General features: G+C 46.9%; 1 protein-coding gene and 1 pseudogene across 1 annotated transcript in view; both read left to right on the top strand.

Annotated features, from left to right (window-relative positions):
• Positions 1 to 14335, top strand: part of RASGRP4 (RAS guanyl releasing protein 4) — a 52924-nt gene extending 38589 nt beyond the window's left edge. The window contains exons 9-21 of the mRNA XM_006899739.1: positions 1219 to 1494; positions 6321 to 6401; positions 6480 to 6584; positions 6723 to 6841; positions 7055 to 7199; positions 8116 to 8152; positions 8260 to 8391; positions 8481 to 8593; positions 10967 to 11111; positions 11385 to 11388; positions 13688 to 13886; positions 13964 to 14031; positions 14164 to 14335. Coding sequence (XP_006899801.1) covers positions 1219 to 1494; positions 6321 to 6401; positions 6480 to 6584; positions 6723 to 6841; positions 7055 to 7199; positions 8116 to 8152; positions 8260 to 8391; positions 8481 to 8593; positions 10967 to 11111; positions 11385 to 11388; positions 13688 to 13886; positions 13964 to 14031; positions 14164 to 14335 — 1596 coding nt within the window. The remainder of the gene's footprint in view (positions 1 to 1218; positions 1495 to 6320; positions 6402 to 6479; positions 6585 to 6722; positions 6842 to 7054; positions 7200 to 8115; positions 8153 to 8259; positions 8392 to 8480; positions 8594 to 10966; positions 11112 to 11384; positions 11389 to 13687; positions 13887 to 13963; positions 14032 to 14163) is intronic.
• Positions 14336 to 16318: 1983 nt separating this feature from the next.
• LOC102875087 lies at positions 16319 to 16677 on the top strand (annotated as a pseudogene).
• The last annotated feature ends 4031 nt before the right edge of the window (positions 16678 to 20708 follow it).

The raw sequence follows: 20708 nt of genomic DNA, 5'->3' as shown, positions 1-20708 counted from the left end.
CAGCAACTCCCCTCAAGTCCTGCTTAGGGACTCTGGAATCACCCAAACAACTTGCTTCCCAAAATCCCAGAGATACTCGCCCCCAGGCTTTGTCTTTCTCCTTCTTCTTCCTCCAGTCATTGTTGGGGTGTGTGTGTGTGTGTGTGTGTGTGTGGTCTGAATAGAGAGCTTGCAGTCCAAAGAGAATAAAACCACTCACCCAAAAATCTCAACATCTTGGCCACCTAAAAGACAGATGTAGACTGGGATGTCCTGGGAAGGTGTCACCTATGAGTCTAGGGTGTGGTTGGAGTCAAGAAGTGTTAGGAACTAGGCTTAAAGACGTGGCAGGGGTGATCACCTTGGGCCTTACAAGATCAGCTAAGGGTTTAGGGTTCGTCAGAGGGTGATAAGGAGCTAGGAAAGATCTGGGATCGATGGCGACACTCATGATCAGATTTAGGCTTTTGATAAATTGATCTAGTGGGTGGTGTAGATGAAGAGGCAAGGCAGGTAGGTAACCAGCAGACCTGAGCTGGCTCTGCACCCTAAAAGCTGTGTGTGCTGTTATTCCTTATCCTGGGGCCCTGGGGAGGCACTCCGCGAGTTTTTGAACTAAGGAAGAATGTTACCAGGTTTTTGTGTTAGGAGAATCACGAGCTGTAGGGTGGGGAGTGGATTGAAGGAGAGACTACTGCAGACTGTGCCCTGGGGAGGCTGCTGCCCAGACTGAGGGGAAGATAGGACCGAGGGGAGGAGGGATGGGCAGGAAAAACAGATGCTTGGAAAGTTGAGATAGCTCAGGGATGATGAGAGAGAGAGAGAGAGAGAGAGAGAGAGAGTGTGTGTGTGTGTGTGTGTGTGTGTGTGTGTGTGTGTGTGTGTGTATGCAGGTGTGTATGAGTGGGACCAGGAGGAAGGCAGGAAGTGGCATCCTGACTGAGACCCAGGACTCTAGCCTGGGAATGGTGGATATAGATTCTCCTTGAGGCAAGGATCATTTGGGAGAGAGTCCAAGACCAATAATGAACACAAAGGGGGCCCAGTGATGTGTCTCAGGGATCAGCATTGAATGTCCGTAACTTGATGGAGACTCACCTCAGTAGCACACTGCTTCCCCTCCACATTTCCTCCCGTGGGGGGACATCCGTCCCTTTGGGGGTGTAACTTTCTAATAAATCTATCATTACTATTTTACCTTAAAAATAAAACAATCACACACACCCTTATTGCTGCCAGGTCCTGGTGGAGTTGACTGAACTCCTCGCAGCCCACAACAACTATGCCCGCTACCGCCGTGCCTGGGCAAGCTGTGTGGGCTTCCGGCTGCCTGTGCTCGGTGTGCACCTCAAGGACCTGGTGTCCCTGCACCAGGCCCAGCCTGACAGGCTGCCTGATGGCCGCCTGCACCTGCCCAAGCTCAATGGCCTCTACCTGCGGCTGCAAGAACTGGCAGCCCTCCAGGGCCAGCGCCCGCCCTGCAGTGCCAACGAGGACCTCCTGCACCTCCTCATGGTGAGCTGCCCCACCCTGCCCAGGCTGGGAAGGGACTGGGGACTGAACAGAGGGGAAACACATTGGCTCAGATGCCACAGCTTCTACGGCTTCTTCTGGGCAAGTCAGTTGACCTCTCACCCTCAGTTTGGTTTTTTTTTGTTTTTTTTTTTTTGGCAAAATGGTAATAATAAAATCAGGATCCACTTCAGAAGGTTGTTGAACCCAAATTTACCCAAAATACTTAAGATAAAATCAGAAGACAGTGAATTCTGTTTAACATTGTCCCATATACCTCAGTGTCTCAGGCTCAAGATCTGAGCTTCTGGGTCGGCTTTGGGCTTTTGAACTCTTGAACTCCACAGTTCTGAGTTTCTCCTACTGTTGGTCCAAAATTCTAATCTTTATTGTATCTGCGAATCTGAGTAAAAGGTTATTATTATGTTACTGATGATCACTTACTCAGTGCCAGGCAACACCCTTCGTGGATTATTATGAAGTAGAGACCCTTTTAGTGTCCATTTTATTTATAGACTGGGGGAACTGAGGTCTGGGGCAATAAAAAAAATATCAATCCAGGCAGGCGAGCTTAGGTCTATATGCAAACATGATAATCAAATTATGTTCTGAACCTGGTGACTGAAATTGTGGCTGTGACTGACCTGTTTATAGACCAGGATTCCGAGGGCCGTGCAAAGACTGGAAGTTGACTTCCAAACCCTAGGACAGGGCCAGCTATGGAATATGCAGGAGCCACTGAGTATAGCCAAAATGCTCCTGAGACACCAAGGTGGTGAGGTTTCATCTCACATACTATGTGAGGAGGGGCCAATTTCTAGGAGGAACCAGTCCCTGAAGAAAGACATCATGCTTGTAGAAGTCGAGTGGTCAGCAAAGGAAGGGAAGACCACCAATAAGATGAACTAACAATGTATAGGAATCAAACCTATGGTAAACGTATTATTCTATGGAAATCAATAAAAAATGTTTTTTAAAAAGATGAATTAACACAGTGACTACAATTGACTTGAGCATGGCAGAGGTTGTAAGGATGGTGCTGGATCAGGTAAGTTTTCCTTCTGCTGTATTTAGGGTCAACAGTCAACACTCTCAGCACCAGTAGCCAGGAAATGGGAAAGTCTGCTGTTAGGGACCTCTACAAAGTACTGAAGAGCAACGGTGTCTCTCTGGAGACTAAGGTGCATCTGATACAGGCCATGGTCTTTGCTATCACTTGTTATGCATCAGAGAGTTGGACAATGACCAAGGAGAATAGAAGGAGAATTGATGCCTTTGAGCTGTGGTGCTGGAGAAGAGTATTGAGAGTACCATGGACTGCTAGGAAAGCAAACAGATTCATCCTGGAAAGGGTTAAAGCGGTGGGCTCCTTGGAGGCAAGGATTCTGAGGCTTCGTCTAACATACTTTGGACATGTTGTAAGGAGAGACCGGTCCTTGGAGAGGGACATCATGCTTGAGAGGGTGGAGGGACAGCATAGGAGGGGAAGGCCCTCTATGAGGTGGATTGATTCAGTGACTGGAGTAATCAGGATGGGATTGTCAGAGACAATGTGATTGGCACAGGATAGAGTAGGGTTTAGGGCTGTTGTACATAGGGTTGCTATGAGTCGCAAGTGACTCGATGGCACATAACAACAACAACCATAGGAGGTGAAGTCAGCTCAACAGCACCTAACACCACCGCCTAGTACAAAATGGAAACCCAAGGTTCCTGGTTCACAGTTTACTCATTTCAAGCTGATGACAGCCAGGCATTAAATTTAGCATGGCTTATGCTAAGTGTAGGGCCCTGCATGACACAGGTCACACACCAGTGACACTAGCCCTGTCCCCAGAAGATGAAGCCTAAGGCCTGATGCTTGGATCCAAAGGGGCTATGTCTTGGTTCTTTTGTGCTGCCATAACAGAAATACAAGTGGGTGACTTTAACAAACAGAAATATAGTTTATCAAAGAGTTTAGGAAGCAGGAAGCTCTTGTGGCCTGGTGGCAAGAAGGCACACAATTCAAATCCATCAGATGCTCCACTGGAGAAGGAGGGTCAATCTCCTCCTGTGTCAGTCGGATCCGATTTGACGGTACACAACAAATAAGTAATTTTTTAAAGAGTTTAAGAAGCTAGACGTCTAGAGGCACTGTATTAAGAATATATACGTGTGTATATACATGTATATTATATACATATATATTTGGGGGGGAATCACAAGAAACTATGGCTGAGAAGAATGGGAATCCCAGAACACTTGATTGAGCTTATGCAAAACCTATACTTGGACCAGGAGGTAGTCATGAGAACAGAGTAATGAAATACTGCATGCTTCAAAATCAGGAATGGTATATGCCAGGAACGTGTCCTATCTCCATACCTTTTCAATCTTTATGCAGAACAGATCATCTGGGAGGCTGGACTGTATGAGGAGGAATGTGACATCAGGATTGGAGGAAGACTCATCAACAACCTGAGTTAAGCAGATGACACAGCCTTACTTGCTGAAACGCATGAGGACATGATGAAGCACTTACTGCAGAAGGTCAAAAACTGCAGCTTTAAATATGAATTAAGGCTCAACATCAAGAAGACAAAGATTCTCACCATTGGATCCATTTGTTGACAGCATCATGATAGACAATGACGAGACTGAGTTTGTTAACAGCTTCAGTTTGCTTGGCTCCACAATCAACACTCTTGGAACCAGCAGCCAAGAAATCAAAAGACAAATTGCATTGGGAGAATCTGCTGTCCAGGACCTCTCCAGGGTACTGAAGAGCAACAGTGTCAGCCTGGAGACTAAGGTACTCCTTATCCAGGCCATAGTCTTCTATTACTTGCTATACATCAGAAAGCTGGAGAATGACTAGGTATGATAGAAGGTGAATTGATGCTTTTGAGCTGTGGTGCTGGAGAAGAGTATTGAATGTACCATGGACTGGTAGGAGAATAAACAGGTTCATCCTACTGAGGGTTAAACCAAGCTGCTCCTTGGAGGCAAGGATTTGGAAGCTTCGTCTGACATACTTTGGGCATGTTGCAAGAAGTGACCAGTTCTTGGAGAGGGACATCATGTTTGGGATGGTGGAAGGACAGTGCAAGAGAGGAAGACCCTCTGAGATGATATGAATTGATTGACTCAGTGAATGGAATAATGGAGGTTGGTGTGTCAGAGGTTGGCACAGGATAGAGGAGAGTTCAGAGCTATTGTACACAGGGTCGCTATGAGTCGCAAGTGACTCGATGGTATATAACAACAATATATATTGGTTTGCATACAAAATTTGTATACATTGTGTTTTATAAAATCAATCACCATTGAACTGTGCTCTCCATTACCCCGCCTTTTCAGCTAGATCTTTCCCATTTTTTTTATTCCCTCCCTCCACCCACCAAATTGTGTGACCTTATGATTTTCCCCCGACCATCCTCACCCCTCTGTTCCACCTTTCCCCCCCTTGGACCTTCATACACATTTTACTATCCTTCTATTTTTACAATAATGGTCTAATGTAGTATCTTGTCCTTATAAGACTGAGTTCACTCATCATAACGCTCTCCAGTCTCTTTCATGTTATATAGTGTTTTGGGAAATTGTTGCTTCTGTTCACCTTCTATTTCTTGGTCCCTTGGAGATCTCCATGAGGCTTAGTATCAATCTCCCCCTAGGTGTGCTTGTCTGCTTGGTCTTTTTCAAAAGATTGACTCAAAACACACCCTAAAAAAAACCCGAAACACCCTGTTACTGATACTGTCTCATTAACATAACAATGGCAACATCATGGTAAGACTGAAGTCTTCGACAATTTCAATTTCATGTGGATCCATATCCATACTCATGGTAACAGCAGTCAAGAAATCAAAAGATGTGTTGCACTGCAGAAATTTGCTGCCAATGGCCTCTCCAAAGTTCTAAAGAAGAACAATGTCAGTTCAAACACTAAGGTGTGTCTGATCCAAGCCGTGGTATTTTCAGTTGCTTCCTATGTATCTGAAAGTTGGACAATGAATAAAGAAGACTGAAGAATTGATGCTTTTGAATTGTGGTGTTGGAGAAGAGTACTGAATACACCATGAGAGTACTGAATACACCGTGGACTGCCAAAGAACAGTCTGTCTTGGTACAGCCAAGGATACACCTTGGTAGCAAAGATGGTGGAACTTTAGCTCACATATTTTGGGCATGTTGTCAGGAGGGACCAGTCTCTGGATAAAGACATCATGTTGGGAAAGGTGGAGAGTCAGACAGAGAGAGGGAGACCCGCAACAAGCTGGGCTGACACAGTGACTATAACAGGACTTGTGCATGGCAGCGGTGGTGAGGAGGGACAGGAGAGGACAAGGTTCAGACCTGCTGACCTGCTGTTGATTCATACTCAGGGACTCAAAGGTTTAAATGCACTCACACTCATTGCCGTGGAGTTGGAACTGACTCATAGCTGCCCCTCCAACGGGTGGGCTTTCAGAGACTGTAAATCACACAGAAGGAGACTGCTCATCTTTCTCCTGTGGAGTAGCTAGTGGGTTCCAATCCCCAGTCTTTGAGTTGGCAGTAAAATTCCTTACCACTAGGCCACCAGAGCTGCCTAGTTTTAAATGAGGCTAATAAAACTCAACAAACCCTCAGTAACAAGGTGGAATTTGAGGAATCGAAGAGGGGAGATGTGGAGGGTGAATGAGGGGTTTGGTGGGAGATGAGACACTGGGGCTCCTAGAAATGGGGAGCTGCAGGAAGAATGTGGGGCATGAAGATTTGGGTAAGGACACAGGCTTGGATGTAGGTGGGGGAAAGGAGTGTGAGATGGAGCTGAGGAAGTCTGATGCCCCTTCCCACCCTAGCTCTCCCTGGATCTCTTCTACACGGAAGATGAGATCTATGAGCTCTCTTATGCCCGGGAACCCCGCTGTCCCAAAAGCCTGGTAAGATGCTATCCTTGACCCCTTGCTCCAGCCCAAGCCTGTACCCCAACTAACTGTGCCACCCTGTCCCTTCCTCAGCCACCCTCCCCCTTCAAAGCACCCCTGGTGGTGGAGTGGGCCCCCGGCGTGACACCCAAGCCAGACAGGGTCACCCTGGGCCGGCATGTGGAGCAGCTAGTGGAGGTATGAAGGGGCCCAGGGCTGCTGGGAGTGATGGGGCAAGATATCTGTGTAGCCTTGATCCTGAGGAGGGGACCTAGGATTGAAGGGGTGGTATCTTGATGGCCTGACCTTACTCGGCCTTCCCACACCCCTCCCAAGTCTGTGTTCAAGAATTATGACCCTGAGGGCCGAGGAACCATTTCACAGGAGGACTTTGAGCGACTCTCGGGCAACTTCCCCTTTGCCTGTCACGGGCTGCACCCACCTCCCTGCCAGGGGTGAGTGGTCCTGACTCTGGGCCCCAAATATAAAGACACTGAGGATGCCTGACCTGAGGGGAAAAGGGGCTGAGGACCATGACTTCTGAATCTAAGCAAGGAGGGGCTGAGGGGCGGGACTCGTGGGGGTGAGAGAAGCTGGGGCCATGGCCTGGATCCCTCAGTCTGGGAAGAAGAGGTCACATGCTTGATAAACCCGGTCTCTGCCTTCAGGCACGGCTCCTTCAGCCGAGAGGAGCTGACAGGCTACCTGCTCCGGGCCAGCGCCATCTGCTCCAAGCTGGGCCTGGCTTTCCTGCACACCTTCCATGAAGTCACCTTCCGCAAACCCACCTTCTGCGACAACTGCAATGGTTTTGTGAGTACTATGCCGACTACTCCCCTAAAATCCCTCTCCCCTGGACCCCTCCAAGTGCTCCCATCCTGTGCCCAGAACATCTTACTCTGGAGTCTCCAAACCCCAGATAATTCCAGGCAGTCCTCTAGACTCAAAGAGTCACATTTCCAAGAAACCATAAATGCTGCAGAGTCAGCCCCTCCATCTACATCATCTCCAAATTCTGAGTAATCTCTAAACTATGGGAATTACCATCTCAAATTATACTGTGTATAATGTGTAGGCTGATAGATCCTCTCCAAACAATCTCCAGAGTTGACTCCAGATCATTCAAACCCTGGGTGATTTCCAGATCCAAAGTGTTCTCAAATTCTGGGTAAAGGAGAAAATTTCTCAGTGTGAAACTAATTCACAACCCTTGGATTTCTTTGCAGATTCATTTCTTTAGTCACCAAATGTTTCCTGGGTGTTTACTGTGTATCAGGCACAGTTTTAGGCTCTGAGGAGATAGCAGGAAAAAGAACAGGCATAATCCCTCTTCAGTGACTTTGTTGTTACTTGGTGCCATCAAGTAGACGACTCATAGTGCTCTTGTGAACAGCAGACCTGCACTGGGCGCCGTCTTCACGACCTCAGATGCACTCGAGTCCACACTTAGAATCACTGTGTCGATCCTTCTTATCGAGAGTCTTCTACTTTCTTTGACCGTCTGCCTTTCACAGCATAATGTCTTTCCAAACTTGCTTAATTCTAATTATTAGGTTATCCCTCAAATTTCAGATAACCTCCAAATTCCTTTCATCTCCAAATCTTAGTTAATCACCCAATAGTCTCGGAGAACTTCCAGAACCTGGAAGGTTTTCACACAGGCTGGTTCCCAGAAAGACACACACTCCAGCCCATGGCCTGGGTAGCAAACTGTGCTTTCTCTTCACAGCTCTGGGGAGTAACCAAACAAGGCTACCGCTGCCGGGGTGAGTAGGACTTTGGTGGGGTGGTGGACCCAGGGCCTGGAGGCTGGAAGAGCACATGGGAGGGTGCAGTCGGGGTGTCTAGGTCCTAAACACTGCCCTTCCCGCAGATTGTGGCCTGTGCTGCCACAAACACTGCAGAGACCAAGTGAAGGTGGAGTGTAAGAAACTGGGGGTGAAGGGCAGCGTGGCCCCCCCGGGAGCTTCCTTTCCGTCCACATCAGCTGCCCATGTCAGCCGAGGTAAGACCCAAGGTGTGGCTCATCTAGAACAGGGACATGCTGAGTGGGGATAAACTCCTCTGTCCTTCTACCCATCACCTCACAAACAGGCTCCGAGGAAAATCTCCCAGACATTCTGTCCCCGGAATCTGAGACTGAGTCCCACCTTTGCCATGCCTGGACCCAGACAGAGGCTTCACCCCCTTTCTGGGGGCCAGAGATGGTGAGGAGGAACAGTCCCTGTCCCCCGCTGTGCATAGGGAGACTAGCTATTTCCCTGGGCACCTTCAGGTAGATTTGGGAAAACCTAGGGAGTTATGGTGGGAGGATCTGTAGCAGGAGCTGCACTGCTAACCCAAAGTTCACCTCTGTGGCAGTTTTAATCCACCAGTGGCTCTGAGAAAGATATCACCTCCTCTCATGTTATTTACAGCCTTAAAAAACCCACTAGACGGTCAGTTGAGTCGATTCCAACTCAAGGGCAATGAATTTGAGGGGCTTTGTTTTTGAGGAAAGTAAAAATGCATCAAAGTTTCCATTGCTTGGGTGAAACAAAAGGTCAATTCTGGATGACAGAAAATAGAATTGAAAATAGAAATGTATGGGTGCTGGTTGTTGTATTGTTAGGTGCCATCAAGTTGAGTGCACCTCATTGCAACCTTATGAACAGCAGATCTGAACCCTGTGCCCTCCTCAGTTTCCCACGCCCTCCAGCCCAATGCTGCAGTGACTTTGTCAATCCACCTGGTTGAGGGTCTTCCTCTCCTTCACCATCCTTCCACCTTCCCAAGTATAATGTTGCTCTCCAAGGAATAGCCACTTATAAAATGGAAGGGAAAGGGAGAATCACCTCAATAAATTGACAAGAATAAGGCAAAGAAATGAAGAGCTACAATAAGTATCAGTGATGTAAATTCTGCTATCCAAAGGTAGAGACTCAGATTGGATTCTGGAAAATAGTCATTAAATCCACTCAGTGAAAAATCTGTCTGGGAAAGGCACTGCTCCCAGCCTCTGAAACCACCCTCTGCATCAGCCAGTGTCTCCCTCTTCCAAGGTTCCCTTCTCAATGACAGCCCTACGATCCACTCAGTTCTCCAAGCCAGATTCCTAGACATGGTCTTGAGCTCGCTCTTCTCTCTCACTTGCTCTTATAAAGTCAGGTCCGAGAAGGAGCAATCTCCTCCTGTACCAGTCAGATCAGATTTGACGGTACACACACACACATAACATTTAAAAAATTAAAAACCAAACAAACAAAACAACAAAGTCAGGTCCTGCTATTCCACCCCCAGGAGAGAAGGTCCAAATGCACCAACTCCTCCCCGTCCACACTGCCTATCTTGAAGCTTCCTTCCATCACTTCCTGCTCTAAGAGGAAATTATTTTCTTCTTCCGTAGAATGCTATTGTTGTTGTAGTGTGCCTTTGAGTCAGAACTTACCCATAACTGACACTCTAGTGGGTTTTCAGAGGTAGGAAATTACATGGAAGGAGATTGCCCATCTTTCTCCCACAGAACAGCTAGTGGATTCGAACTATGTGCCTTTGGATTGCAGTGCAGCTTCTTACCACTAGGTCACCAAATAGCAGTTTTTAATCATGCCTCCTTTTCCTGACCACTTAGTATTTGTGCATTTAGATACAGGCATACTCTCACCTACTCCTTGTAATGTGCACTTTACAGATGAAGAAACTGAGGCTTGCTTAGTGAGGTTAAGCTGCTTGGCCAAGGCAAGTGCTCATTAGAACGCAAACCTAGGTCTGTCTGCCTCTAAAAGTGAAGCTCCTGTCCACCAAAAGGTGCTCTGGTAGTGCAGCGTTTATGTATTGGGCTGCTAGCTGAAAGGCCAACGGCTCTCTGTGGAGAGAGATGGGCACGTACGGATTTACAGCCTCAGAGACCTGATAGAGAGGGTCATGGGAGTCGGAATTGACTTGAGGACAGTGGGTCTCGGTTTGGTTTTTTAACTGGTATTGTAGGCTGATAGAATGGACCAGAGAGGTCCATAAGGGGAGCTGAGTTCTAAACACCTGGGTTCCAGAAAGAGAAAGAGGCTAGAAAGAGGGGTGGAATAGGGACCCTGTGAAGACCTGAGTCACATCATGTCCCTCTCCTAGGGCTCTGTCTCCTTAAAGGCCAGGGTGCTCCCTCTAGCCTACAGCGTAACCCTGCCTGGACTTGTCACCTTTCACTGCTTATTCCCAACCTCTTGGCTATGGCACTGGCTGTCCCGTTCCCTCCCTTCCGCCCCCCAATGCTCCCCCTCACCTAGAACCCTCTTCCCCAGAGACTTTTCTATTTAGGACCTCGCCTAAGGCTCCCCCCCCCCTTTTTTTAAGGCTCCCTTTCTGGATGAGGCCTCCCTCACCACACATCCAAAGTTGCAAGACCCCCCCCAGTCCAGATCCCATCTCTGCCTTTTCTCCACTAGCTATTATCCCCATTTGAAAATCCCTCTCATTTCAAGTCTGCCCCTCGGCACTGGATATACAAACACAGGAAAGTGGAGATTTTCCTTCTGCTAAGTTGTGGCTAGTGAAAAAAAAAAAAAGTTGTGGCTAGTGCCAGAGTGTCTCTTTCCCTGTGCCCGCAGAAAGGAATCGACGTGCTGCTGAAGAGCAAAGGGCGCAGACTGGCAGAGCAGCAGAGGCCTGTTGCGACACAAGGGACAGAAACCCCACAACACACCTCGAACCTGAATGCCCCTGACCTGGTCTCCACAAAGATGAGCCTTCCAGGTGTGAAAAATTAAATTTATTTTCCAAAAGACACAGCTCATGGTGTAGTAGTGGATGGGATGGGAAGATGTTTGGCACATCAAGAGCAGCAGTCGGGGGCTCTGGGTGCCAGGTGCTAAGAGAACCCCTCAACTTGACACCCCAGAAGTACTCCTCAGTAGCATAGGCATCTCATGAGGAACCCTATCCACCAGTACCCTTCACTTCTTCTTGTAGCCCTAGGCCTGGCAATTGGCCTTCCACTTGTCTCTGCCCTCTCTCCTCCTCTGCCAGCTGGGTATGGGTACCTCCAGCTCGCTCAGGCGGCCCCCTAAGTATGGCACACTGCCCATGAGCACCTGCAGGTCAATCAGATTTCCATTTCAAAGAGGAAAACAATTTCAGACAAAGGTGTCAGAAAACAAAGGGAATGAGTTTGAAAAAGAAAGAGCAAGTGTTTACCATTGTGGTACAGTGGCTGTGAGACGGTAGAAGACTCAGGATGTGAGCTTTTCCGATTGTGTTGCCAGGACCTCAGCAAGCGTTACCCAAGGGTGAGGGGGCAGCAGACGCCCCAGTGCACACTCAGTGTTAACGAGAGCAGTGCTGCTTTGTTTTTGTTTTTTTAATTGGGGGATCTGTTTACATCTTCAGTAGACCAGAGTATTTTTCTAATTCTCATTTCTTTGCCACCTTATAACAGTTAACTGTTCTTTTTCTTAAGGCAAAGTTGGCCTCATCCTTTGCTAGGCTAAACTTTATTCTCCAATCAATATAAGACTAGTTAGAGGAGTATGTGGCTAAATAATAATTTTTATAAATTATTTCCACTCAATCATAAGCACTTAAACAAAGGTTATTTCTTATTTTTTTTTCTTTTTAGAAAAAAAAGTTTCCACTGGCCAGCTGGAATGGATGAGACCTGAGGCCCTGGCCTAGGCTGGAATAGGACAAAGACAAAATGCCACGGGTGCCCAGTCTCTCCCTTGTTACCAGGGGCCTACCTTGTTGGCACAGCAGGTCCCCCGGCAGGCAGCCATACTCATGGCTGGCACAAGTCAAGACAGGTTAATTTGGGCAGCCATGATATGAGCAATAGAAACATCTGAGTTTGAGGTCAGTGGCTCCCAAAGTGGTATCAGCACTGCCTTCATGGCCTCTCCCTGGGCCTAGGGTCAAGGGAGGGGATGGACACAGTAACCATGAGCATGCCCTCAGGTCAGATCTGTCATCTTGAGAATATGCCTTTCTCACTTGGGTTCTCATTCCCCAACTCTAAATTAAGGAAACATGTCTGAAATGCTGCAGAACTGGGACTTCTAGAATACCCTAGAGACTATACAAGCCTCAATTTCACAAGATTCTAGAAAGTGCTTTGCCCCAGCACCTGCAAAAGGCTGGGTGGCCCTTGGTCCTCTTCCCTGCATCTGTACCCCTATAACTGTGCCTCACTGCTGTGGTCTGAGTTATCTTCCCACACATTTGCCCAGCTGCCCCAGTGGACGGCAGATGTGGTGAGGTCCAGCTGTGTCAGGAGAAGGCAGCGGCACCAGCAGTTCTCATCTCACATCATTTGGGACAGTAATGCCAACGCTTCCTGGGGGGAGAAGGAGCGTGTTCAGTAAGGCCAGAGAACCCCTTGCCCCTCATCTCTGGGTGAGAACATTATTCACACACAGTCTTACTCATCTGGGAGCATCCAGCGCAGAGCTGAGGAGGGGCTGCAAGCAACCTGGAGGCAAGAAGGCTCTGAGATCTGATGGGAGGAGTTAGAGGCTGGCTAGGGCCGAAACGGGTGCACACCTCCACAGAACTTAGTAGCCCGAGGGTGCACACTATGGAAGCAAGAAATGTGTCCATAAGAAAACAGTCCTGAGGGGGGGGGTCACTCCTGCTGGAGCAGACCCTCACCTGTATGAAGGAAGTGAGGGTGGCCAGGGTCAGGAGACAGCTCTGGCTCTACACTTTGGCATGCAACTCCTGCAACAGCCTGCTGGTGGGGGTTCTCGGCACGGGTCTGGGCAGCCCCAGGGTGTGGAGGGTAAGGATCAGTTCCTAGAAAATGCCTGCTCCCTCCTTTGTCCTCAAGGAGCTGTGACGGGCTGGGGTTCAGTTGGGGCTTCCGGTGCAGGAGGCGGCCGGCCTGGAGCTCAGAGCAGAGAAATCCTAATAGGAGGGGGAGGGGGAGAGAGAGAGAGAGAGACAAGTGATGCAACCAGAAAAGTAGTGCTTCCAGCAATCAGTTTCCGATTGCTGAATGATCTTTCATAGCTGGAGATGGAAACTGCTCGTGGGCTGACCCAGGGCACGCGCCATTCATTAGATACACCAACCCCTCCCACATGCTGTCCCAACTCAGGGATCGCCCCTGAGATCTCTGGTCAGATTTCTAACCCAACTCAAAGGTCTTTATTGTGTGGATGGAATTGGTGGAATTCAGCGGGTTTTCAGAAGCAGTTAATCGCACGGGAGGAGATTGCCCATCCTTCCCCCGCAAAGCAGCTTCGGGATTGCAACGCAGCTTCTTGCCGCTAGGCCACCGGAGCTCCACAGCCCCTATACTCTGAGCTTTGTCACCTGGGATCTTCCAAATTCAGACCACAAACCCCTCCAGATGCGTCTGAGCCCGCCTTTTGGTCCTGTATCCCCGCCCACTTCCACGTCTCGTTTGGCCGGGCTCCCCCCAGGCACGCGCTGTGCTCCCACAACGCGGCAGCGCAGTCCTCGCCAGACAGCGCGCGATCAGGTCGTGGGAAAGTCGCCTCCGCGCCCGGGCCTGTATACGGGAACGTCAAGGTGCAGCGGTGGCGGCCGAGCCCAGGGCTGCATCCCTCCAGCCCTCCCACTCTAAACGTACCGTTGCCCCCACTAAGCACCTAGGCTTCAGGGCACCCAGGGCTGCCGACCGCGAGCCAGCGGCGCGCACAGCCCTAAAGTCCAGGTACAAAGTGCTTCGTGACGCCGCTCCCAGGAAACTCTGAGACTTGCCCAAGGTCCCTGCCCGTCCAGGTCTTGAGGGCAAACCTCCCAATCTCACCCAGACTCTCCAGCCACACCCGCTAACTCTCTAAAGCCAGCAGGTCCCAGCCACCGTGGCGCCCTACCTCCATGAAAAGCATCGCCTGCCAGGTTGTCCCGCGCGTCCCGCTGCTGGACAGCGCGAGGCTCCGCCCCAGAAGCGGCCTGCGCACCCCGCAACGCCGGCGCGAAAACCTAGAGCGCTGCCCTTCAGGGTCTGGGTCTAAATTCTGGAAACACCCTCTGCGCTGTAAATTCCAGGGCGTGTGTTTAGGATCCTTGTCATCACAGACAAGCCAGCATCTCTAATGTTGCACCATAAAAGCAACTTCGATTTTCTTTCTCTCAGCCTTCTCGGTTACCTTCTACTCTAAGGAACAGCCAGACCAAGCTCGGCTAGCTCTGCCCCAAATTCGTGACTTTTCCCATTTCCTGAAAGCCACTCACCTCTCACCCTACAAAAGCTTTGTCTTACTCTCCCTAAGGCTTGGAGGAAGGAAATAGACGTTAATAATCCATCCTAATTAAGAGACTGCATCCTAGGCACCAGGCAAACAAGAGTTAAGGTCAGATTCCACCACTCCCCACCTCTAGATTTTTTTTTTGTCAAATTGCCTTTGCATCTAAACAATAAGGATAGTAATTCAGGTGACTCCATTTTCAGTAAATTCATTTTACCTCACTACCTTTTTCTAAAATAAATAAATCATTAAAACATGTTTTAGTTGAGAATGAAATCTGAAGAGGAGTCTCACATTTATGGAATAAAATGTGAAAAGCGAAACTAGCGTTCAGAGTTTATTTTACAGGAACCTGCTAGACACAGCTCCCTCCCAAGTAGCATCGCCTGGGTCCTCCCTCCGCCCTAGCATCTCAGCGTTAAGTTGCCATAGATTTGAACTGTGTCTGTTAGTGCTATTTTAGGTTTTATGTGCAATTAGTATTATTTAGGGAGCTCTGAAGGTGTAGTCCATAGGTAGTTGTGCTGCTAACTCGACGGTCACGTCTGCTTGGCAGTTCAAATACACTAACCTTCTCTGTGGGGGAAAAAAATGGACAATCTCTCCTATTTCCCTTAAGAACCTCGAGAAACCATTTGGGGGGTTCTATTATGAGTCAGATCCGATCCAAAGCAATGAGTTTGAGTTAGTATGACTTGCTGGAAAGTTATAAGGTTTAGAAATACAAAAAATAATGGTTCTCGTGTATTTGCTTCTTTGCATTATACAATTTTTGGCTCAGGAAATGTCTCACTGAAATGCTCTACTTTCAGATAGGGGAGGGATACTGCAGCACCTACTTCTTAGAATTGTTTCTGAAGATTAATTACTATCTAGTATGTGCTAAAGAGCAAGAGCATCATTTTAAGGACTGAGGTGCTCCTGATTTAAACGATGGTATTTTCCATTGTTTCATATTCATGTGAAATTGGACAATGAATAAAGAAGACTGAATAATAACTGATGTTCTGGAATTATTATATGGGTGAAGAATATTGAATATCCCATGAAATGCCAAAAGAATTAAATCTGACTAGAAAAAACTATAGCCAGAGTGCTCTTTAGAAGTAAGGGTCTCAACAAACGAATGAATAGAGAAGCTGTGGTATATTCACACAATGGAATACTACGCTGCATTGAAAAACAAGGAACTCATGCAGTATTATTCAAAATGGGTGAGCCTGGAGGACATTATGCTGAGTGAAATATCTCAATCGCAAAAGGACAAATATGCATGGTGCCACTGCTGTAAAATGGGACTGATATCAGGGTTGGGGTAAGACTGAGAAAAACTGGATAAATTGTGTATACTGCACTGAAACAGATGAGGGAGATAATAATTTAAAAACAATGTATGATAGGGTATTATGGTTATCACAAGAGTCCACAATTAAGGTTGCATAGTGTAATGTCCTTGGGGCGGTGGGGGGGTGCGGGGGGGGATTGTGTACCAGGGAGGGAGTGTTTCTTTTACTTTTGAAAGAGAGGAGCAAATGGGGGGGAGGGCTGGGCTGGGAGAGAAGTGCAGCAATGAATGAATGGAAATCCAAAATCTCTGTAAATGTTCATTAAAATTATTAATAAAAAATAAACAAAAAAGTAGTAAGGGTCATGAGACTTTGTCTCACATACCTTAGGGATGTTATCAAAAGGGTTAGTCTTGCGGGCACCGGGTGGCGCAGCCTTGGACTGTAGCCGTGTCAACGTGTTATGATGCCATCTCGCACCAACCTGGCTGCTGGGATTCCCAGTAGTAAAGTGAAATACTCAAGACTTTCCACAGATGATGGCTACATTGACCTTCAGTTTAAGAAAAGCCCACCTAAGATCCCTTACAAAGCCATTGCCCTTGCCCTTGCCGCTGTGCTCTGGCGCCTTTCTCATCATCATTGGCTCCCTCCTGCTGGCAGGCTACATCAGCCAAGTGGGGGCAGACCGGGCCTTTCCCCGTGCTGATCATCGGCATCCTGGTGTTTCTGCCGGGCTTCTACCACCTGCACATTGCCTACTATGTGTCCAAAGGTTACCAGGGCTACTCCTATGACGACATCCCAGACTTTGATGACTAGCACCCACCGGGGGCCGAAGCGGCACGGATGGGACCCAGTACAGTTTAAGACACTGGGCAGCAGCTCAAGCTAAGGCCTAAGGAGTTCTCTAGTTCGAAGACACTTAGCAAGATTGGGGCCAGATTGTATGGGTCTATCCCAAAGTTGTCAACTGAGTTTCCAAGTAACTAAGTAGGCCACCTTTATTATTCATCTCCTGGCTTTGGCAAATTTTCCAACAAGTTTTCCACAGGAATCTATATCAAGGAAGAATAATGATGTTAATAGTGAAGAGACACGGAAGGTCTTCTGCAGGGGAAAGTGTTCTCCCCAACCTCCTTCGAATTGAAATGTTCTTCTAAACAGTCTTTAATGTCTGTTCTGTGGCAAATGGGAAAATGTATGTTTGTTTGTTTGTTTGTTTTTTAAAGGGGGAACATGATAAGCTTGTGGGATATTATATTGGTAAAAATCAAATAATGTCCCCATATCTGTTTACTCCTCTCTTCACTCACACACTTACTGAGAACAGGTGGGGATTTTTCAACCCCCAGAGCAGATTTTGAGAATGTAAACATGTACTTTGTTCACTGCTCGTTCGGTTCTGATGTGCTTTCCAGAAGGTGGCTCAGAAGACACTTTGCGTTGTCCTGTTCTCTGTAGCTCACGGTGCTTTGTGTAGCCTCCATCTGAGGATGGGGCTTTTGGCTCTTTCCTGATGGAGAATACGAGCAAGTGAGCACCTTGCGTTTTCCAGTCTCCTCGTTGGCCTCTGTATTCCTGCTGCTGTGCTGAAGATCAAGCCTGAATCACTAGAAAACAGGACAACTTAGTTTGATTTTGCTTTCTAGCTTACAGAGATGACACTCAAAAGCAATTAAAATGTGAAAATGAAAAAAAAAAGGGTCAGTCTTTGGAAAAGGGTATCAAACTTAGAAAAGTAGAGGATCAGCGAAAAAGAGAAATACCCTTGAGAAAATGGATTAACACAGTGAGTGCAAAATGGACTTGAGCACAGAAGAGATTGTGAGGAGGGTAAAACATAAGGCAGATTTTCATTCTATTGGACATGTATGTACAATATGAATCCGTCGTCTCAAAGGCACCTCACAATATGGGATTGCTCAATTAATAATAACTAATCAACAGAGAACTACCAGAAATACCGGACAAGTTTAGAAGAGGCTGTGGTACCAGAGACATTATAGTTAATGTCAGATATGTCTTGGTTAAAAGCAGAGTGCCAGAGGAATGTCTATCTGTGTTTCATTGACTATGCAAAGGCACTTGACTGTGTGGATCACGACAAATTGTGGCTAACCTTGAGGAGAATGGGAATCCCAGAACACTTGATTGTGCTCACTGTGCCTATACTTGGATCTCAGAACAGAGCAAGGAAATATTGCATGGTTCAAAATCAGGAGTGTATCAGGGAGGTGTCCTGGCTCCACACCTTTTCAATCTATATAGGGAACAGATCATTTGAGAAGCTGGTCTTTATGAGGAGGAATGTGGCATCAGGATTGGAAGAAGACTTATCAACACCCAATGTTATACAGATGACACAATCTTGCTCACCAAAACACAGGAGGACCTGAAGCACTTGCTGCAGAAGTTCTCAACATGCTCAACATCAAGAAGATAAACATTCTTACCACTGGGCCAATTGGCAGCACCATGACCGTTGGAGAAGAGACTGAGGTTGTTAACAATTTGAGCTCACTCAGTTCCACAATCAACACTCTTGGTAACAGTAGTCAAGAAATTAAAAGACTAATTGTTCTGGGGAAAGCTGCTGTCAGAGATCTCTCCAAAATGCTTAAGAGAAATTATGTCAATCTGGAAACTAAGGTGCACCTGATTCAGGCCATGGTCTTCACAATTACTTGCTATGATGCATCAGAGAGCTGGACAATGACTAGAGTTGAGAGAAGATGACTTTGAGTTGTGGTGATAAAGTACTGAACTACCATGGACTGCAAAGAGAACAAACAGGCTTGTCCTGGAAGGGGTGAAACCAGGCTGTCCCTTAAAGGCAAGGATTTTAAAGTTCTGTCTTGCATACTTCGGACATGAGGCCAGGAGGGATCAGTCCCTAGAGAAGGACATCATGCTTTGGAAGGGTGGAAGACCAGGATGATATGAATTGGCACAATTAATGAGGATAGGTGTGTCAGAGACAGTGAGACTGGTTCAGGATAGGGCAAGGTTCAGAGCTATTGTATACAGAGTTGCAGGTGACTCAATGGCACATAACAACAATATATATTGCTCATTTTCTGTGTGTTTCTAGGTTAAATAGGAAGCTCTGGTGGCCAAGTAAGTAAGGAGTTGCCCTGTCAATCCAAAGACAAGCAATTCAAATCCACAAGCTGATCTGAGGGGGGGAAAATGGGCAATCTCCTTTGGTCCAATTTACAGCCTCTGAAAACTTGCTGGAGGGTCAGCTAAAAGTCAGTTATACCTCAACAATAATTTATGTTAGTCAGAATATAATGTTTATTCTGTGAACACTTTTCCGTCTTCTAAACAAAGGCATCCCTAATTATATACTGGACTCTGTCTAATGATGATATTGACAAAACTTCTGACTTTTGTTCAATTCTCTTTTTTTTTCATATTATAATACCAGAACATTTATTGCAGAAGTAAACAGTGGAATTCCTAAGATGAACTGGATGCTGCAACAGCTGCCTGCTTGGGTTTGGGTGTTGCTCCTTCATGGAATCCACGCCTGAATCTGTGGTATATGATCTTAAGGTGCCTCATGCGACCAGCGCCGGTGGTATTCTGCCGTTTAGCCTTGGCACTCCAGTTATCCTTTCTCTTGTGCTTGGCAGGGTAGCCACACCTGCCACAGGTGAACTTCTGGAGGTGGGAGGCCTTGGAGCCACAGCGACGGCACAATGTATGCGACACTTTCCAAACGATGACGTTCCCTTTGTCATCTCGCTTTTGCTGCTGTGACCAAAGATTGTTCAATTCTTGTAACTTAACAAAAACAAAATAACAGCAATATTAGTGAAACTCTTCAGTATTACTTTCACATTTCTCTTGCCATTATTGGTTGGTGTTTTTGATAACCAGTAAAATAACAGTCTTAAAAAACAAACAAAAAAAAGACCAAACCCAACATGATGAACTAGGTTAAATATTCTCATTTCCTCTGTAAAAGGAAAAAAATAGAGGTTCAGAATGGATACATCACAGAGTGAAGGGGTGGTAGTGTGAGAAGTCAAACTCTGATCTGTCTGGAACTCAAACTCTGATCTATCTGGTTCCAAATTACAAACTTCTAAACATTTAGACTATTTTGTAGCTATTGTTCTGTATCTGATTTATTCCCTACACAGTTTTTTCTCCCAGTCATTATCAAGTCAGCTCTGACTCATGGAGACCTCATGCATGTCAGAGTAGAACTGTACTTCATAAGGTTTTCAACGACTGGTTGTTCAGGTCTTGACCACCAGGCCTTTCTTCTCAGGTGCCTCTGAATGGATTTTGATTTTTCTATTAGCTGACAAGCATATTAACTACTTGTACAATCCAGAGACTCCAGTTGTTGCTGTTGTTATGTGCTGTCGAATCAACCATGACTCATAGCAACCCTAGGTACAATGGCTTTGTATCTTGCCCTCTCCTGTGCCATTCTCACCATTTGTGACACACTTGAGCCCACTGCTCTTTTGCCACAGATCTTCTCTTATGGTGACCCTTCACCTTTCCAAGCATGACGTCTTCCAAGGACTTGCCCCCTCCTGCATGCATAAAATATGTGAGATGTAGTTTCACCATTCTTGCTCCCTAGGAGCATTCTGGTTTCACTTTCTCCAAGATAGACCCGTTTGTTCTCTTGGCAGTCTATAAGATATTCAGCACTCTTCTTTAACAGCACAGCTCAAAGGCATTGGTTGTTGTTGTTGTTGTTATCCTTAGTCACTGTCCATCTTTGAGATGCATACATAGCAAGCAATCGAAAAGACCATGGCTTGGATCAGACACACCTTGGTCTTTAAGCTGATATCATTGCTCACTCTGACAAGGTCTCCAGC

The sequence above is a fragment of the Elephantulus edwardii genome, unplaced genomic scaffold (genome assembly GCF_000299155.1).
Source record: "Elephantulus edwardii isolate Elephantulus edwardi_28Jun2011 unplaced genomic scaffold, EleEdw1.0 scaffold00266, whole genome shotgun sequence".
In the NCBI taxonomy this organism is placed as follows: domain Eukaryota; kingdom Metazoa; phylum Chordata; class Mammalia; order Macroscelidea; family Macroscelididae; genus Elephantulus; species Elephantulus edwardii.
This window is presented reverse-complemented; position numbering and strand designations above follow the sequence as displayed.